A 22,003-nucleotide genomic window follows, 5' to 3' on the forward strand; every position below is an offset into this window, starting at 1 on the left:
TTATTAGACTTATTATTATTTTTCTTAGTAGTAGATATAGACATTTCTATATCTTTATTATTACTACTTTTAATAGAATTTCTTTTATTATTATTATTATTACTAGTATTATAGTTCTTACTAGTAGAATAATTATAACTAAAAGAATTATTCTTATTATTAGAATTAGAATTAGAGTTTTTATTTTTAATAGAATTTACTCTTCTACTTTTATATAATAATTGCGATATAATAGTATCTAAATCTATACTATTATTATCTATTCTAATAGTTTATGTAATTATAGTTACTATATATTTATAATCTTTATTAAGATTATTTAATAGCAAAGTAATAAGAAATTTATTAAGTAAACTAATTTCTTTAGCTTCTAAGCTATTAGCTAAGCCTTTAGAATTATTAATATATAATTCTAAATTACTTTTATAAGAATTAATAGTAGTATTAATTAGTTCTTTACTAATTAAAAACTTACTACTAAATTCTTTTGCTTTGTATAAATTCTTTAGTATTTACTATAATAAATAAAGATTACTAATATATCTAACTTATAATAAAGATCTATCTTCTAAAGCTAATTTAATAAAGCTAGTAGCTTTAATAGCTTTATCTTATAATAGAACTCTAGTAGCTTTACTAAAACTAGATAAATTATATACTATTACTTCTAGATAGCCTTCTTTAGTTAAAAAAGCTTCTATTTTAATAAACTAAATATTATAATTACTAGATTCTTTTAATTAAGAAATTTTAAATATAGTATCTAATATTTTAGTTATTAATTAAATAATAATTAAATAACTAAAGATTTTATTACTTAAGAGTAATAAGATTATTAAACTACTTTAAAAAGTATTTAATAATAATAAATATAGAATAAAGACTATTTATATTTATTAATAATAATAAACTAGTTATTATTATTAATAATATAGCCTAGGTCTATACCTCTTTCTTCTATAGTCTCTTAATAAAATAAAAGAATTAGTATTATAAAAATACTAAATTATTCTTAGAGTAATATTAATTACTTATTACTTAGAATAATTCTAGAACCTAGAATATAGAAAATAGTAATAAAGCTAAATTTCTAATAGTAACTAAAGTAAAACTTTATTACTATAGATTTTTAATAATAAAGATAAAGTTATTATAGTAATAATAACTAAGATTATAGACTTTTATTTTTTAGATAATTAATAACTTAAAGAATTTTATCTTTTTCTTTAAGAGAGATTATAAATACTAGTATATATAAAGTAGAATGCGTTTTTACAGCGTCTTTTTATATATATAATTCTAGTAAAATAGATTCTTTAAGCTTATTAAAGCCTCTAGCTAGTTTGCTTTTAAAATAATATATATAACTAACTAACTACTCTCTAAATAAAGAAAACGTATATAAAACTTTATTATCTTCTATTTCTATAAGTAGAGTAAGTAAGAACTAATACTAGTAAAAGTTTTAGCTAATACTATTATTTTATAAATATTAATAAGAAGTACTCTAGTTTCTTTCTTATTAATTATTAATAATAATAACTAAAAGCTTTTTTTCTTATTATTATAAAATAGTAATAAGTACTTTTCTTTTTATTATTAATTATAATAGAAGCTAATTAACTACTAAATAAAGATTATAAATCTTTAAATAGCTTAAAGCTAAAATAGTACTATTATAATAATAGATAAAAAGTATAGTTTAAACTATATAGTTCTAAAATAGATATTCTATTAATTCTAAAGAATTACTCTTTTAGAATAATATAAATCTTTTTCTTTTAAATATATTAATTACTTAGAATTAGTAATAATATAAATAAAATATATTCTAATAAAGCTATAAGTGTCTAGCTAGGCTTATAACCTATAAAGAATAAAGAGATTATAAGAACTATTCTCTAATAATAGAGTATAGCTTTGTTAGAATAAAGTAGTTAAATACTATAATAAATAGTATAACTAATAAAGATTATAATAAAGTAATTATAAAGTAGATAATAGGTAAAAAGTAATAATATTATTACTAAGTAAAGAATAACTATAAAGAATTGCTATTTCTTTTATAGAAAATAGCTACTAGAATAATTATATAAATATTTACTTATTTCTATCTAAAGATAAGAATTTATAATTAAATCTACTTAAATTATAAATTTATAATCTAAGTCTACTAAATTCTTTTTATCTTCTTAGATTTATAATCTAGACTAGTGCTAATTATATTAGTCTATATATTATATTACATAGACTAATAATTAGTTTATTACTAGATCTTTTAGTAATTATAGAAAGAGAGATAAGAAAGATAAGAGTTATTATCTTACGTAATAACTCTAATAATAGCTAGGCTAAAATAAATAGAGGTATTTTAGAATCTTCTAGTATAGTAAATTAAAACTAGCTACTAAAATTTTAATTACGTAAGTAATTAGATTTACTAGAAATTTTTCTAATTTGTTAAGAAATAATAATAAGTGTAATCTTAATAAAGCTTAATAATAAAAAGATAATAATAGCTTAATTATTATAATCTTTATATATATATATAGTATAAAAGCTCTTTATATTTCTTTTTAGATAGAATCTTCTTATATTAACTTTATAGTTATATTATATACTAACTTCTTTAGATTTTTATTAGCTATATTCTATACTATACATAATAGTTTTACTACTATCTTAATTATTCTACTTCTAGGTTTTATTATATATTATATAAATCTACTATAGTAAGCTTATAAATTACTAACTTTTTAAGCTATCTAAAAATTTAATATAGTTTAGTAGCTTATATTACTTAACTAAAGCACTAATAATTCTAATTATTTTATTATAAATACCTAATTTAATCTTATAGACTTAACTTATTAGCTTAGTATTACTATATATATTAGCTTTAGATTAGAATAGTTATAGTAGTATAATTTTATTAGTAGTAATAGCTCTATTAGTATATAGTTATTAAGAATAAATTATATTATATAATATATATACCTAAATATAATATAGTATAAAGTAATAGCTTTTAATAAAACTAGCTTCTTATAAGAATTAATTATCTATTTTAAAAGATTTATAAATTATATTTCTTAAATACTTAAAGTTAAAGATATAACTTTTTTATACTTTTAATAAGTTAATATCTTAAGAATAACTCTATTATAACTACTATACCTCTCTAGGCCTAAGAGATAGAGCCTATAGCGTACTTTTTTTAAAATTTAGTAATTATATAATTATATAATTACGTAATAATATATTACTATATTAGACTCTAAAAGTAAACTTAAAAAATCTCTAATATAAATATAGATTTATAACTTATAATACTTATACTTATTATAGTAGAGTGTTAATGCAGAGTAGAGTAATAAAACGTAGTTAGTAACTCTATATAGTAATTTTATTATAAGTATATTTTCTAAACACCTTATACTTACTATATATAATAATAGAATTTAATAAAACTCTTTTTTTAATATTTACTATAAATATAGTACTTTAATAATAATAATAATATACTTATAAAGAGTAATAGTAATAAGAGCTTTTCTAGTAGACTTAAAGGTAAACTTAAGAGTAGTAATAAGTAAGCTATAGAGCTATTAGGCTATAGAATTATTAAAATATTCTTAATTCTAGAATTTAACGTAAAAATAAGCTTTCTAGAGTATAAATACTAATAGTAATAATAAAAAAAGTAGAAAGTAGAGTAGAAGTTAGAGCGTAGTATAATATAGCCTTTCTCTTAGCTATAGAGCTAAGTAAGTAGAGGCACTATATAGGTAAACTCTAGGTCTAGAGTAATATTAAATTATAGTACTATACTACTATAAAATATAAAATAATATTTATATAGGTAAACTATAGTATAGAGAATAGTAGCCTAAAGAGAATTATAAAACACTTTATATATAAAGAATACTTTTCTTCTTCTTTTTTTTTTCTTTATTTAATAACTTTCTATCTTAAAGAACTTCTTATATCTCTAAGAACTTTATATACTAAGATAATACTTTAACTAAACTTAATACTAATACTAATATTCTCTTAAAGATATCTCTCTCTATAATAAATAATATTATTATTAGTACTTCTAATAACCTCTCTAAGAAGTATTTTATTATTAAGTATATAATAGCTCTTACTATACTAATTATAGTAGTAAGTAACTATAAGAATAGTTTAAGTACTATTCTAGGTAAGACTCTTCTTTTTATTAAGAGCGTAATAATATTTACTATTAGAAATATATAAGAGAACCTAAGTACTAAGTTTAACTTAGAAGTATAGAGTATACTAAAGATACTTAATACTACTTCTAGAGTATTAGTTATTCTTTTTATACTAAGTAGGCTATTTATAAAGTAGAGGCTAAACCTCTTACGCGCTAAATAGAGATTTGTAGATATATAGTATATATAGCTTTAGTAAGTAAAGGCTAAGTTTTTTAGAGTACTACTAGTAGCTCTAATAGTAAAAGAATATAACTTTATTAAGGCTACGTTATATAGTATATATAATAGATAGAAGATAGAGATTTTTTATTATTTTTATTAAGTATATAATTATTAAGCTAAGGTATAAGCAGCACGTCTTAAAAAAGACTATATTAGGTAGATATAGTATACTATTACAAATAACCTAAGCGTTATTATAAAGTTTAGACTATAGCTATAAGAGTTTAGAAGTTATTAGTATAAATAGAAAATAGGTAAGTAGATAGGTAGATAAGAGTAAATATAGATAGTAAGTAGTAGTTATATAATATAGCTAATATAGCTAGCTTATAAGTAATTATATATAGAATATAAGTTACTAGTATTTATATAGGTATTATATAGGTATTATATAGATATCTTAGGTTAGTTTAGAAGCTTTATACTAGTAGTAGACTTACTTAGTTTCTTTTTAGTGTTACGCAATTATATAAGGCTAGTGCTAGTACTACTAGTTAATAGTCTAGATAGCTATTAGTAATATATAATAAATATAAAGTAGTTAGTCTATTATAATTATATATATAGTAACTATTATATTAGTAGTAATAGTAGTAGTAGTAGTAGTAGTAGTGTAGATGTAAGTATTGTAAGTTACAAATCTAGGCTTACGTTAGAGATTTTTTAAGTTTACTTTTAGAGTAATATAGTAATACGTTATTACGTAATTACGTAATTACGTAATTTCTTAATTTAAATAAGTACGCTATAGGCCCTGTCTCTTAGACCTAGAGAAGAATACTTATACTTATTCTACTTCTAATATAATATTTACTATATATATAATTATAATATACTAACTACTTTATATCTATTATATATTACTAATAGCTATCTAGACTATTAACTAGTACTAGTACTAGTTTTATATAATTACGTAATACTAAAAAGAAACTAAGTAAGTCTACTTATACTAGTATAAAGCTTATAAACTAACTTAAGATATTTATATAATATCTATATAATTAGTAGTAATTTATATTTTATATATTATTATTTATAAGCTAATAACTCTAACTATATTATATAACTACTACTTACTATTTATACTTACTTTTATTTACTTATTTACTTATTCTCTATTTATACTAATAAGTTTTTAGCTTTTACTACTACTTTTTATACTTTATAATAATACTTAGATTATTCTAGAGCGCTTATAACTACTATTTCTTAGCTTACTAGTTTAGTTACTACTATACTTATATTTTTAGCTTATTTCTCTTTCTTTAAATAATTTTAAGTATTTCTAACTTTTAAAGTAAACTCTAGAGATAAAGTTCTTTACGCTATATATATCTATTTACTACTATAAATACTAGTACTAGCTTTATTATATTATAAGTATATATACTATTTACTATTCTCTAATACTTAAATTTCTTCTAAGTAAAAGCTTTATTTTTTTTCTTTTTTATACTATAGTATACAAATAGCGTATTTATCTAAAATAGTTTAATAATAAAGAGTACGTTTATATAAAGATAAGTATATAGTACTAAATTTTTTAAGTTAAACTTTACTAAAAGAATAATATTTTAGAAAGTTACTATTATATTATCTAAGTTACTATTATATATCTAACTTCTAAGGTATAAAGTATTAAAAGTTATATTAGTATTAGTAATACTAATACTATAAGAGACTAAGCCTATTAGTAGTACTAAGTAACTATTACTTAAGCTAGATATTAAAAAATTAGAAGTATTTATCTAGATAGTAAGTATAAAAAGAAAAGTAGAGTTTAATATCTTTAAAGTAATATTAGTATTAGTATTAAGCTTAAAAGTTATGTTTAGGTATATAGCTAAGTATTTAGCTAAGTATTTAGATTTATTAGAGATATAAAGAGTTCTTTAAAATAGAAAGTTATTAGATAGAAAAAAAAGAAAAAAAAAGTATTCTTTATATATAAAGTTTATATAACTCTCTCTAGGCTACTATTCTCTATACTATAGTTTACTTACGTAAATATTATTTATATTTTATAGTAGTATAGTACTATAATTTTATATTACTCTAGACTTAGAGTTTACTTATATAGCGCTTTTATTTATCTAGCTCTATAGCTAAAAGAAAAACTATATTATACTACGCTCTAACTTCTACTTTACCTTTTACTTTTTTTATTATTACTATTAGTATTTATACTCTAGAAAGCTTATTTCTATATTAAATTTTAGAATTAAGAATATTTTTATAATTCTATAGTCTAATAGCTTTATAGCTTATTAATTACTACTTCTAAGTCTACTTCTAAGTTTACTAGAAAAGTCTCTATTACTATTACTCTTTATAAGTATATTATTATTATTATTAAAGTACTATATTTATAGTAAATATTAGAGAAAAATTTTTATTAAATTCTATAGTTATATATAGTAAGTATAAGATATTTAAAGAATATACTTATAATAAGATTACTATATAGAGTTACTAACTACGTTTTCTTACTTTACTCTATATTAATACTTTACTATAATAACTACTATAGCTATAGTTATAGTATTTTATATTATTTCTACTAGTATAATTTTCTATTAGTTTCTTTTATACTCTTTATATACCTTAGCTAGAGTATTTATTTAAAACTTATTTTATAGTAATAATTATACTATAATAATACTTACTTATTATAGAGTATAGATTAAGTAAAAGATAACTAGTATTAAGAATAATTAGATAATAAGCTATATAACTAGAAATATAGACTATATATAATACTTATAGTACTATTTATATACTTTTTTTAATACTTTTTTTTTTATAATTCTATAAAATAGTTAGATATAAAGAAGCTTCTTATACTAAAAGAATAGTAGTAAGTATAAATAAGTAAGTATATATAAAGTTAAGCTAGTATAGTAGATAGAAATAATAGCTTATCTCTAGTTAATATATCTACTTATATTTTATATTTTAATACGCTTTAAATGTTTAGACGTATACACTATATCTATATAGTTTAGTATTCTTTTAACTTATAGTTTTTACTTTATAAAAATATCTATTTTCTTTTAACTATAATCTATTTTTATTACTATTTACTTTTTTTAGTAATTTTATTATAATACTTTATATATAAAAGCTTTTCTATCTAACTATTATATATTTATTTTAGCTTAAAAGTTTATTTACTATACTTATCTAACTTTTCTCTATTACTATAAGAGGTACTTAGTAGTAAAAAATAAAGAAATAAAAATAAAGTAGAATAAGACACTAGGTCTACTATAAAGATTTATTATAACTTAATATATATAATAAGATTTATAGTAATTACTATACACTAGAAAAGTATTAAAAAGCTAAAATAGTAATTACTTCTTATATAGTACTATATATTACACTAGTAGATATATTAAGTTATAGTAAATAGTCTAGCTCTAGATAAAGTCTAGATATATATTTTTATATAAGAAAGCTACTATATATAGATTCTAAGTAGTAGTTACTATTACTATTACTCTAGCTATAGAATTCTTCTACTATACCTTATAGTTAGATTTTACTATACTTATATTAATACTATCTATTAGTAGTAACACTACGTTATATAAGTTTTCTAGAGACTAAATTAAAGTAATATACTTTATAATAGATAATTTAAATAGCTTTATATATAGTTTAGAGTAGAAGAATATAAGTAAATTATAGTCTACTACTTTATATTTATCTAGTCTTTGTCTACTCTATAACCTTCTCTAGCGCTAGCGTTTAGTATCTAAACTTTACTTACTAATACTAGCTATAATTATTATATCTAGAACTTAGTAATTATCTATATATATATCTACTATTAATATTAGTTATTGTATTAGCTAGTAACGCACTAAACCTTAGAGATAGTTTTATTACTAGTTCTTAATAACGTAAATCTAATAATTATTAATATTATAAGTATAAAATAGATATAATTATATCTATAGGTTTACTTAGATATTCTATTTAGTATATTACTTAGTTATAGCTTTCTATTTCTAACTTATTAACTATAGTTATCTATTCTAGTATTAGATTATAACTCTTAAACTATAGTATTACTATATTATCTTTACTAATAGCTACTTATAAAAAGTACTATAGTTTACTTTATATTTATTCTATACTATACCTTAATAGTAGTTTATTATTAATATAGTATATTAAACTTAAGACTAGATCTTACTCTAGATAGATACTATAGTAGACTTAGATTAAAAACTTTATTAATAAAGAATAAGCTCTAATTTATCTATTCTACTATAAGTAATAGAATCTAGTATAATACTAGATAAAGTACTTTTTCTTAGTAGCTCTAGCTATAGAACCTTTATTCTATTAGAAGTAATACTAATAAAGAATATAGATAAAAATATTTCTACTATTAATATACTAGTATCTTCTCTACTACTATATCTTTATATCTCTAATATATATCTTCTAGAATATATTACTAGTTTAAGGTTTTCTAGTTATTAACTTATCTAAGTAACGTTTATATAGTCTAATAACTACTATAAGTAACTTATTACTATAATCTTACTATTAGACTTTATACTAGTTCTATAGATAGCTTATATATCTAGTTTACTTTTATAGAGGCTATAACTACTATACACTATATCTATTATAGTAACTAATTTAGACTACGTAGTACTCTCTTAGAACTAGATAATAATAGTACTTATAGTTAATTAGAGTTTATAACCTTCTAAAGGTTATAAGTAGTGTGTAGAGACTACGCAAATTGTTTATTACAGCATAGTTAAGAGAACACGCACAGTACACGTTATAAGCTAATTTCGTCGGCGTTATTCTCTACTCTACTACGTGGATTACCCGGTCGCCTTTGATAATCGGGCAATGCAAGCCTTGCGCAATAGTAAGGCTCTTATAGATGAGCGTGGTGCTCTAGGTGCGTTCGCAACCTTGGCCTGCATTTCGGCGGCCGTCGGACGATGGTGGACCTGGATACAGTGGAAGAGTAGGCAATGCTTGCTATCCGAAGACGTCGAGCCTCTTGAATAGCTTCCCCCACAATGCCTCCTCGCCTTAGGCGCCTTTGCCTTTGTCAACCCGCTGCCTTCATTCGTCTACGATTCATGGAATGCTCTTCGCAGTACTGATCCTGTGACGAACAACGAACTCGCCGCCGCTACTAACGGAGTCATCTGAACAGCTCATTTTCGAGCTCTCATTCGCTTGGGGGTTGGATCTCCGCGGTGAATGCTCTTCGCGCTCGCCACCAGGGCCGCCACATAAGCTCTATTTTACCAAGGGGTCCTGGTGATGACGATGATGATGTGTACTGAGCGGAGCTGTGACAGCGCTGTAGCGTGTTTACATGTAAAACATTGATTTCAACAGCAAGAGCACGGAAAGCACCGCTTCCGGTCAATAATAGACCCGGCCATCGGCATACTTGGTCACCACCGCATGATTGGTAGTGCTGGCGCGATCGATACAATCCTTGGTATCCAGTTTGCGCAATGCTTCCTTTAACTCTGTCGCCCTCCTTCATCATCATGTCATCTTCTTGTTTATGATACTAACCAAGTTATCGATCCATCACGTTAGGCTATTTTGATCCCTATCATCGACGGCAGCATCTTTGTCCACTTTCAGCAATCCACCTTTGCGCATGATCTTGTTTTGGACACATATCCGAGCGCTCAACGACGATTATCTTGGTAATTACTAGAGAAGCGTCTTCCGCGCCTATCAATCCCTGTCCCCAAGTATCTGGGGGTCAACATTGCCGATTCTTCTGCCTATTGCATACGATGATGAAACATCCCACACTATCGATCGATGCCCCAACTGAGAGGAGCGTGATACCGTCTGCCAACAGCCACGACCCTCCTCGCATATCAGCTGCGAGGTCCCCAACAAAGCGGAGAGCCTCTCTGCGAACACCCCAGACATTCTCTCACGAAGCCAGTTTCAGCTCTGGTCAGACTCTGTTGAATGTCGATATCGCGTTCACAAACGCTTCGAACGGTCTAGGACCGCGTTTTGGGGACACTGCTTCACATTGCTGCCGACTCACCTATAGATCCATTTTGCTCTTGGTGTCTGCGACACAGTGTGGACTCCAGCCTTTCAGCGTTGTCGATACGCCTTAATCAGGTCAGTGTACGCAAGATACGGCATGTGGCAAAGCGTCCCACACGGAAGGTGCGAGCGCGAGCCGCTGGTAGGGGCAGCCGCACGCATGCACTGGAGCGAGAGAGTCTAGCGGACGTGCCAGCAATCGCTTCTCACGTCCATCAGGCCGTAGTCACTCGTCTATTCGAGCGAGAAAGCTCTTTCGTCGTACCAGTCGTTTAGCAGCTTCACCATGCGTAGCAACGCCGGCTGACCGCGACGCACACAAGTGACGCATCAGATCGATCCGGAGATATTCAGGAGATACCTTGCACCCATGTTCATTGAAGTCAAAGCGACATGCCTACTCATGGACACATTCGGTCTTGTTCTTGATGCTTTCACGACCATTACCACACCACACATCACCAACTGCTAAGATAGAAGGCAATGCAAGGAACATATACTGGGGCTGTAATCCACACTATTCTCAGAAAAGTTACGTTCAGGAGATTTTTCAATACATGCTTCGAGTGACGAGAGACTACCTTTATCTCGTCCTAATCCAAGCGCTCACTGAGCTCCCCTTCTGGACCATCGATTCATACATTAGCGGCGCGGGCATTGACACCGTCGGGGGAGTTATCTCACGCGGAGGACACAAGATGGATGTACTTCAAGCTATTGCCACCTCTACCCGCGGGCCAATTATGGTTCAACATTGGCGAATATACCGTATCCGACTCTTCTTCGATCAATGCTTGATCGTGCCATCATCTTCGCAAATAGACCGCGAGATACTGGCTCTTGTTCGACCGAGTAATAAATCCAATCTCGTATAAGCAGCGAAAGCTTATTCAATCTGCATACGCTTATGTCTCTAGCTGTGCAAGCGAATCGTTGTAGCGAGCTGGACTTACCGGTGAGGCAGTATGTTTGTCCGACCGCTTGCATCGCCTCACCGATGACCGCTTCACCGTATACTTAGATGTCCTTTTTGCACTGATCATTCGAGAAGGGTTGAACGAGAACGGTATTCCGTTTGATAGTTAGCGCGATCATTTGGGCGTAACATCGAGAGAAGCCCCCATCCTGAGACGATCCACTGATCACCGAGCCGCGGATCAGACTGTCCCAGTGCAGGGAATCGACGCGTACGTAACACTTCTGGACGGGTTCAAGCTTGCGGGAGAAGATAGCCAGCAGTTGAAACATCTTATCGATCATCAGCTCACTTTCAGCGCAAGGTGAGCTTCTTAGCCAGTACCCGACTGACTATCTCCGAGCATATGGACGATCTGGAATGGTGGGAGGCATGAAGGCAGACATCTTACCGGTACGGGGATGATCTGGCTGGTACACAGGCACGTTAGCGGTGCGCGAGATTATCCACGCCCATGTCACCACATCTTTTCAGCGTTCAACCCATGGTGTACTGCTACTATTAGTTCCCCTCTAGCGTTTCATTCAAGTACGTAGTGGCATGACATGTGGCACTGCCTTCCACGAGACATGCGTTGTTGTCTCAGATTTGCCTCGCTGCGACGCAAATTCTGGCCTGCATGTTGGTCGAACAACGGTCAGACTTTGTACAGTTATGCTGCATCATCACCATAGTTCTGTCAGATACATTTCCGCTGCGATGAAGACTTCTGTTTCGTTGATGATGCTTGACCTCAGGTTTTAAGCCCTGGAACCTTGTGCGCGTTTGCTCACGTCGTCTTGTCGCTCTGGTACAGGCAAGTCTGATATGACGAGAACAATGGTGCACTATTTTACATAAGCTTTGTGTGAGCTCGGAAGATAGTAGAGACAATTATGGCTAAAATGGTGAGACAGCGACTTCGTACAGGGATAGCATCCTTGCTTCCTATTCAGGTCAACTGCATAACTGTGTTGGTGATAGGACTTTGCTTGCATGAAAGACCCGAAGGCTCTGAGCATTACGACGGCACGCGGCTGACGATCTGGCAAGTCTGACTTGTATCTGGCTAGATGTGCTTTGTGCAGAGGTTGGCACGCTGACCGCGTTTCAGCATCTCGAAGTGTGTTTTGAAAAAGACTGAATGTCATAGCCCGCGCTGGAATCTTTGATCTAATCCTCTACCGAATCTTTGGTGGTGAGATCGAACAACACGTACTCCTTTTGGTCATCTTGCGTTTGATCTGGAAGCACTCACCTTTTGCACACGGCAGCGCAAGCGGGTGTTCTGCTGCGGTAACCTTATCATCACACATATTCGTCACCATGGCACAAGAGCAGCTGAGGAGAATGTATGATTAGAACTACTCAACTTTATGGTGACATTGATGCAAAAGAGCGCGCTGGCACTAGCAAAGACGCTTCCGGTACAAGAGCAATACGACAAGATCGTATGAAATCCTTCTACCTGGGACTGGAAGACTGCATCGTCAAAGCCGTCATCTCGCGCGCATCACCTAGTTCCCTTATCACCAACGTGACAACTTCTCACATATGTTCCACACCCCGAACCAGGTACACCTACTTTTCCTCATCATCTCCACCCTTGTAAAGCGCCATGAAGCCCTCTCCAAACGGGGTCCTCTTCTTCGGAACCTTCGTCTTGGTCGGATCTTTCCACTTTGGACTCAAGCCCAGCATCGTCCTCAGCTCGGGTGCCGCGAACTGCAGAGCCGGATCCATATCACGGTTGAAGAGGTGCTTGCGCCATGCATTGTGGAAGTTGAAGATGTGTACAGCGGGATCGCGGGGGATGAGTGAGGAACCCTTCCTGAGGATGGCCGAGCGGTCGGCTTGCTGAGCTCGCAGTTGAGACATCGGGATTGTGGTGACCTTGTCGAACGGGATGATTGGCTTGGTGTTCTTCTTCCTGGGACTTTTGGGGGTGGACGATGGCGGAGGCGGAGGAGATGGAGGCGCCTCGTATTCGTCGTAATGAAATGGCGATAGCGGCCGAGCCGGGGGCAGGCGTACGGGAGATTGAGCGACCGTGGGTTGCTGCGCCTGTTTCTCTGTCTTAGAGGGCTTTTTGACACCGGCTTTGTTGCGCTGCGCCGAAGAGAAGATGGGTGTTTCGGTAGCCGTGGGGAGGACGCTCTTCTTGCGCGGCGCCATGATGACAGCGGTAGCTCCGATGGAGCGCTCGAAAGACTGAGATCCTCTCTTTTGATATATAGTGAGACCGGCCAGTAGTGGGATCAACGTATGAGCGTCGGGTTTGTTTTGAATGCGCACTCCCATTTGCTAGTGTCTTGGCGCTGTATGAGCGTGTTCGTCCACCCGTGGGCAGAACTGGCTGACCACTGGCATTGTTCGTGCTGTGAGATAGATCTTTTGCATGGTACGCGCTCGCTGTCACATATGAAAGCACTCATGGGCCGTAATGGATGGAGTCTGCATGAGATGGGCTCACTGGGTCCATGCGCCAAGACAACAGACACTGCGGTCAAGTCTTGAAGTCGACAGGCGGTAAGAAGCACTCGAGAGCGCTGCAGTTCCGCACTCGGCATCATGTAGATCGGTAGTGTGACTCAGCACACTGGAGAGACTGCGATGAGCGTGCATGAGGTAGTCATATTCACTTCACCGACACGATCTGTTGACTAGCGCGGGAGGTGGAAAAGACAGTGCTACCTTCCAAGTCTCATGCGCGCGCATGACGCAACAGACGCATTGGATATCACGAGATAAGCAGCCGCTTTGTAGGTCAACAGGTGTGTGTAAGGTCGTCGGGAATGCTATCATCGCATGTATATGACTGGACCACGGCTGGATGGCATCCGGCAGCCTGTTGTTCCTATGGTCCAAGACACATTAACTCGTTGCATAGTCAAGATATGAGCTACCGTCCACAGCTACACAAACCAGGAGTACCGTGTGACGCGGCTCACGATCTTTGTCTCTCACGGAATCAGTAATTCCTGTGCGGCCTTCTGCTGTGCGTTTCATTTCGAGAGAAGATTCAGTGGATTGGGAATTCATTCTTCTGGTAACGATGCAGATGACCGAGAGGTACCTGATCGCGTCTTCGTGTCAAAGCCATATCGCGACGTGCCTCCAGAGAGTCCACTAAGGCCTGTCGATCCGCGTGTCTGGCTTGCGAGCCATGGGTCGTGTCCTCAGGCTGATTTAGTCCTCGGCTGTACGTGCACCATACTTGCAGCCGGTGATAGCTCAATGTAACTCAAGAGTTTCCAGCTTTCCTTCTGATGTCGTATTAAGAGTAAAGTATTCGGTTGTTGTTTCCCGGCAAAAGATGCCCAGCAAGTATGCACTCTCAGCAAGGATCACAACGAAGATATTTGGTATCTGACCATGACCATACGGCGTTTCCTGCGAATTGCTTGTTGCAGGTGACTGCGGTATGTGATATGACCCTGCATTGCGGGGTCGGCAGGGAGAAGCGCTATCATTCCCAGATTAGTCCAATAGATCCGAGGTAGCAATGATCGGAAGAGCAACTGCTAACTGTACCCATCACATCTGCACTTGGTCAGCTCTACCAGCAATTGCAGCAGTCAGTTTTACGGAGCGGCTTGAAGTAGCCTGCCGAGGGGGAAGTTACGAGATGCAGCCGCGGGTCCCAGGTATTTCGGCGGCGGCGAAAATGACATGTGCGGTGGTCAGACAAGCCCGTCGCTCAGTGACAGCATTTCCATCTTCCAATGCCCGTTTTCGAGAATAGCATCTTGTCGGATTGGAAGCTGTATTGGAAGGAGGTTGATCCTGAAGCGTCGTATCATTTGTTCGAGTAGGATGGGCAGCAGTCACGGGACGGACCGTCACGCCATACACTGTCGAAGAGAAAGGAGAAGACAAAGCTTTGTGTAAGTGTGCGCTATTGCGATACGCGCACTGCGACGGGAAACTGCATAAGTAATGCGTACAGACTGATACGCTGAGTAGAATAAACACACGGTGGAGGTTTTATCCGCTCCCGTCCCCCAACGAGGTTCTTGCCGGAATGGTACAGACGGTGCCTCCACTGGCACTTGCCTCACAGACTTCGCATCAACGCAATGATCGTGGCTTGGCATTCTTGGAGGACATGAAAGACTTCCTGACCACGAGAGCTCAGTACTCGCGTGAGCGGACAGCCGTGGTCTCGAAATGGTAGATGGCAGAGGGCAGTGGTGGTGGTGGTGAGGTTGCGTACGTCACTGGAAGGATGCCGAATGCATGTGTCGCACCGAAGTTTTGCCGGACCTTCCGGCCTCCAGTGACGTAAGCGACCCTACTACTCTCCAATCACTTCTACTGCACACATCTACTTCAAGGCCCACAAGCTCAGCAATATCTAAAAGCACATCTACCACCGCCAAATGCCACGAATAGCGAGTACGACTCGTCAGAACATCCCGGCCATAGCCACCACGCAGGACTGGCAGCTCCCCACTCACGCCACATGCCATGAAGGCGTGACTCTCAGCCTTAAGCGAGTAAGAAGACCAGCAAAATCCAGACTCCTTATCTGTCCTAGGGCATGTAACGAAATATTCTATTCACATGTCTAAAGGCGAGTTTATCCCCATATCGCGATTTCGTATAACAGCGATCCAGACCGCCCCGCACAAACAGTCCCTACCAGCGAATGCATATCGAACTCTTGAAACGCAAGGCATACAGAGTGCTTATTTCGACGTCCTGGTGGCGGTTATTGTCAAACTCATGAAGCTTGAAGTCGTTGGGCAATGCCCTCTTGTTATGACGCCGGCATACTGTCGTTGCCAATGACGCTTCATTCCCTCGCCGGGCAATGATATTCGATTTCGTACCTCTCATCATTGGCCTCGTTCGCGTTCTGGTGGCCGACGCGCCTCCGGGATCAAAAGAGATTATAATGATGCCCGTGCAGCCTCCCGACAAAGTGTCGAGGTACATGAGCATTGAATAGCTGTGACTCCACGATGATGGCGATACAAGGTTCCATATCGCAAGCAGTTGATGGGGTACTTTCTGATTGATACGAGTAGAGGCATAACCGGTGGGGTCTAGGTCTCACAGAAGAGGCGTTGCGACCGTACTGACACCCTCACCTCCAATGACCGCACGAATTCTCAACTCCACAGCTCAGATTTCAGACTGTGCATCGTGTCACATAAGCGAGAGCGAGACTACACCCCCGTGTCTGGCACTCGCAAGCTACCCCAGGACGCAAAGGCCCTCTTCGACGACCTACCACTTACCCAAGCCAACATGAGACTTCTCCAAGACTTCTTTGGCCTGTCAGCAAAGACTAGATCGATGTCATCGTCGTCGACGAGCGAGTCCATCAACGTTCACGCTATCAAACGGGCCTACCGTCGTCTTAGTCTTACGCTCGACATTGCCGATAAACAACGCCCGCCTGAGCTATCAGCGCATCTGGAGGGTCTCGACGAAGCTGGAGAGTCTCATACCGAGGAGACTCAATTCATCAGCATTCAGGCTAGGGAGCTTCTTAAAGTCATGCGCGTCCGTTATATGTGGGGAAACGAGGTCGAGATGCTACGCCGCTGCTTTCGACACTTAAAATCGCCGAAACCTGAGCCTGGTCTGCGCAAGATCTTCGGCGTCGTTTGCGAAGGCGGCTCGATCCTGCAGTTGGCGCAGATAATTGACCATGACGGCGCCGTCGCGCGCGCGCTCACACTCTGCTAGCTTATTGGACATGTGAGTACCGTGAGAAAAGGACTCTTTCAGCTAGGACTGATGTGTTTCTTGGTTCTATGAGGGTTAGCACCGTCGTAGAACGTCCGCATGAAGAGGGACTTGCCTCTTCTTCATTCAAAATCCATCCGAATCGATACACGGAATAAACTCATTGACTGTTGCATAAGCAGACACATAATATCCTCTAGCCGCGTGCGGCTCAGCCTGCGGAAAAGCGCTCGGCAAGTGCTCGTATTCCTGCTTCAACAGGGGCGGGGTGAAGAGGGTACTGAGTAGGAATCCGATCGGAACCCTAATGTTCTATGGCCCTCGGCAGCCATATCACCATGAGAGTCGAGTCTATCCGCTATGACTTGTTCGTCCACTGGTTCCTAGAATCCGACAATCGCTATGAGATGACTTGTCGGGCTTCGGGAATATTGAACAGTGAGTTGGCACGTGTCGAAGATCTGACGAAGATTCGTAGCTTGCAGGCTTGAGCTACAAGCGAGCGACTACAGGGCATCGAGAAGTGTTTAGGACCTGAAGGTACTATGAAGTCTAAGCCTTTGGTACGTCTGCGCGGTAGTCGGCGGTTAGGTCTACTGACTGGCGGGTTACGGCGTCCGGTGACGCGAAGCTAGCAAGGTTAGTACATATAATTCTTTGAGCCTTAGACTGTGGAGGAAACTTCTGTAAAGAGAAGACTCTGGCTTTGGTCGTGTGAGTTACATGTGGGTGTATGAGAGGTTGGGCAGGCGTTGTGCGTTCAGGAATGTCTGTCGGGAATCTGTGCCTAAATTCTACTCCGTAGAACTAGAATAACCTGCACATTGATAAATTGAGGTCAGAATAGGCTGTGATAGGTGTAGTAGCCCTGGAGTAGTAGTCATGTGTTCCATCTCGCTGCTTGAGGCTATAGACCGAATCCGCCCGTTAAAAAATAGAAGGGATAAGCAAGAGGTAAAAGAGGTGGAGGCTATAAAAACCAATTCGAGCGAGGTTTAAAAGCGGAAGAGGTCCTTTGCCAGAGCGCAGAAAGCGCTCTAAGACGCTGCTAACTTACCTCTTGCTCCCGCTTCGCCCTTTAGCGAAGACAGCTGCGTGCGGAGCTAGAGCAGAGGACTCCCAATAGGGTTAGCGCGTCCACGCTTGCCCCAGGTAAGCACGACTCTGAAGACCAACCATAAGTTAGAGCCGCGCCTTCGGCATCACTCACTTAACACGTTCAGCATACTCAATTTACGGCATCAAAGTGTTTAACGTGCGACAGCTTTGTTGTGCTATTCCACCCTTCAGTGCGCAGTGTTACGGCACTACGAAGTTCGCAGCCCATTTGCAGCCAGAGCAGTCTTCACTTTCTGTTGCCCGGTAAGTGATGCGCATGTCACATAGTTCAATGTATGCTAACAGCCCTTTGTGATAATAGATACCCCGACATCATCCATCCAGCCCGAACCCAAAGACATGCCCACGTGCCACGAGGATGCCCAACCCAGCGAAGCGAAGCGGATGTCTGCAAGTACGGACTTGCGCTCGACCGCGTACCCTTCTCGCGACTGACAAAAGACACCACGTTCATTCAGGGCAGGGCAGCAGTGGTTTCACGCGGACTGATCAAGGCGAGCGCGGACCGCAGCGCAGGAGGTCGTTCTCAACGAGTGTCGAGCAATCAGGCTGAGATTATTTGCGCCTAGTATATGGCCCCTTCTCGCGCACGATACTTTTGCCGACGTCTTTCTCCATCGCGACGACACCAAAGCTGTAGAGACAACAGCAGGCGGACACATGGCCTAGGATCGTCGAGACTAGAACAGCAGCATTAGGCAGACAGTTTTAGATAAGACAGCTAATGCTTTCTTTGCCAACTTTGCAAGGCATGTATACGGACATATAACGCGGAGCTGGTCGGGCTATTGGAGATGGTGATCGACGGAGGACGGCGTCTGAACAGCTCGATTTGCCTAGCTGCAGAAGCCAGAATGTGCTCAGGTCTAGTCAAAGATGCGACGACAGCATCGCTCGATCATCAGCCTAAATGCTGCGTGCTGGATCTTGCCGCGCTTTCCTGGTTTGGTCGAAATGTGATCATTTTCTCACGATTTTGACGTCAATGGAAGGCGCACGGCAACTGGCGAAGTGTGACTGCAGCTGCGCCCGTCGGCGGTCCGTGCCGGGCCGCGTTGGAGGAACGCCGCGCCCTCTGCTGGCTGCAAGGCCCCGCCTCCAGCGAGCCACCTCGAAGCACCCAAACAAGCGACAAACCCATCGCCGGCGCCGTCAATGCGCATTCAATTGCCAGTTGTCGCTAGCCGCACGCATCGCTCACGATCCTGGCACCATGGTACCTACCAAGGCGGTTGACAGGACCAACCATAGCCCACTCGCTCCTCGCACGCGATAAGTTCAACACTTCTTCTCCAAACATGTGCGCGCAGCCTCGTCCATCCGGTCGCGTGACGTGAGACGATTGCGAAAGCCATAGAATCCTGAACTCACACGCCGCTCCGGCCAGGACCACCCACCCGACTGCGTACACCACCCATACGATACACCACCGCCCGCACACACGTGCGACTCAGCAATGCTGTCGCATATACCACGCATCATATCGTGCGCATCTGAGAGGCGTACATAGTTTAGTATCCAGCTATCCTAACGGAAACTCTGTCGCTAGCACCATCGCGATACCAGACCCATACCGACGGCACGCACAACCAATGACACGCCTCATCGTTGCCCATACGCCGATGCGCGAGTACGCATCCATACCCGTTCGCATCCTCGCAACCTTCACCTGCTCATTCCTCCCGCCATAGCCAGCTCTCGACTGCCGCCCTCGACTAAGATTACATCAGGGCTGCGCTTGTCCCCTCGGATCTCGCATTTCTATCTGGACTGGACAAGGTGCGCACTTAGGGGCTGGATACTGCAACAAATGCAGCGGCCACATGGCGGGCACGCTCTGCCACTGCAGTGTGTGCGGCCGTGCCGACTGCGGTTCTGGACCCATCCGCCGAACCATTCCGTCGTTCAACAATGGGCTATGCGCCTGGCCTTCGTACCGGACCGCCGCCTTACCGACGACTCGGCAGCCGACGCCCACATTACCGAGGGAGATCCAAGATGGGGCGATCGAGATACATTCGCATACGGGCATTGTGCCGAGCCGGCTGGCATCCGCGCAGCGTCAGCAAAGGCTGCCCTGCGGCAACTCCCACCGCAACCACTGCGACACAGTGTAGTCTCTTACTGAAATGAACAAAAGGCTTGGGCAATGGATCGTGGAGGCGGCTATGGACGAAGCGCCTGGGCCACGCAGTGTGAACAGGTACGTATTGCACAAGGGACTCAACTCCTGTTTTCATCGCTAACAACTCGCCAGGGAAACAGCCACGCCGCTAGATCGAGCCCTGTCGCCGAGCCCCCCCCTTATCCACACGCATTTCGACTGATCCATCGCATGACCACAATACAACTGCGCAATCTACAGACCAGCACGACCGCGTCTAGCCCCGCCTTTATGCATACAATTCGAGCCCAGACATGATAGGCGCAGAGCCTGTAGGTGAAGCAGAGATTGGACAGCTCATCGGAGATCTGGGGGAGCATACCAGGTCTGGAGAGCGGTCTTTCGGCTTGACACATCTGGTGTCATTCTCACACAGTGCTCTTGGATGACGCCGAGACAGGCTGTCGTGGCGCGCAGTCATCTCTTCGTCGTCTCGCAACACTGTTCAAAGACAACCGCCACGATCCATTGCTTTTGGTAGACTGTGATTCTTTCTTGTCACGCTCTGAGTTTACGTACGCGGTCCACTACCAGGGTCGTCTCTGGACAGTGCGCACTCACACATACACCAAAGCCCGATGGCACCACTTCCATGAGTGACTTACGATGAATACAGGTGCCAAACAAAAGGCAACAAAGAGACATCGGGGCGGAACGCTTCCAATGAAACGTCTTAGCATTCGCATTTGGAACCCTTGCCTGATTAATAACGGGGCGTAGCCTGACAGCCGTTCAGGTATGCCTATGCAGCTGGGGAGAATGCAGACTTTCCATTGATGATGACCTGTTTCGAAGGCCTTTCAAGGACGGCATCGTCGCGATGAAAGGAGTCCTGGAAGTCTTTGTTGCCCCCGAGTCCGTACTGCCCGAGTGCGCAATCTCTTTGTGCCAGATCTCCGCCACTCAATCTAGCAGAGAAGTTACTTTGCTTCGGTATCGCTCCCTCGTGGCCATGCAAGTTGAATTGATCTTTTCATAACCAACCAGACGTTCTGAAAGAACCCCAGATCTTGCTACGATTCGCTTCAGTCAGAATCTAGCTCATTCTCTCTCTCTCTCCATGGCGATTCCTTTGTCAGATCTCCATGTCGCTTCGGAGTTCGTGTCTCCACCGATCCAGAACGCAAATCGCAGGCCCAGCATCCCAAGCGTATCGAGCATGCACGATGATCGAAACAATTCTCTTCAATTTCCCAGGTACAGAAAAGCATTTAGTATCCCGCTCGACGCACACCAGCTGGCCTACCTTGACAGAAACCCTTTGCCAACACTGCCTGTACTAGCAAAAGTTCGTCAATGTTGCACACGGTTCACCGATAAGCTCCCCAATCACATACCACCGCAACTTCTTAGTAGTGTCTGGCACGTCGGAACAGAGAGTTTTCGCATTCCCGGTGTAGTTGTAGCATTTGTTGGTGGTGTGGCAATGAAGGGAGCTCGATTGCTTATCTGGAGTAAGCTCATCACTACCCAGATTTCTCGCCCTGAAAACTAAGTCCCAGAATTACTAACTATTTTCTAGACCGA

At 38.4% G+C, this 22,003-nt stretch overlaps 2 protein-coding genes across 2 annotated transcripts; one reads left to right on the top strand and one right to left on the bottom strand.

Moving 5' to 3' along the window:
- Positions 1–13,074: 13,074 nt before the first annotated feature.
- On the bottom strand, positions 13,075–13,794 carry J4E83_010912 (uncharacterized protein; the record flags this gene model as incomplete). Its single annotated transcript, XM_049337790.1, has 1 exon — positions 13,075–13,794. One exon carries the CDS (start codon positions 13,792–13,794, stop codon positions 13,075–13,077), a length of 720 nt encoding a protein of 239 aa, XP_049183094.1.
- Positions 13,795–16,749: 2,955 nt separating this feature from the next.
- Positions 16,750–17,193, top strand: J4E83_010913 (uncharacterized protein; the record flags this gene model as incomplete). Its single annotated transcript, XM_049337791.1, has 1 exon — positions 16,750–17,193. The coding sequence occupies one exon, from the start codon at positions 16,750–16,752 to the stop codon at positions 17,191–17,193; it is 444 nt and encodes a 147-aa protein (XP_049183095.1).
- Positions 17,194–22,003: the final 4,810 nt, after the last annotated feature.

Source organism: Alternaria metachromatica, assembly GCF_023757995.1.
Source record: "Alternaria metachromatica strain BMP 0045 chromosome Unknown scaffold_55, whole genome shotgun sequence".
In the NCBI taxonomy this organism is placed as follows: Eukaryota; Fungi; Ascomycota; class Dothideomycetes; order Pleosporales; family Pleosporaceae; genus Alternaria; species Alternaria metachromatica.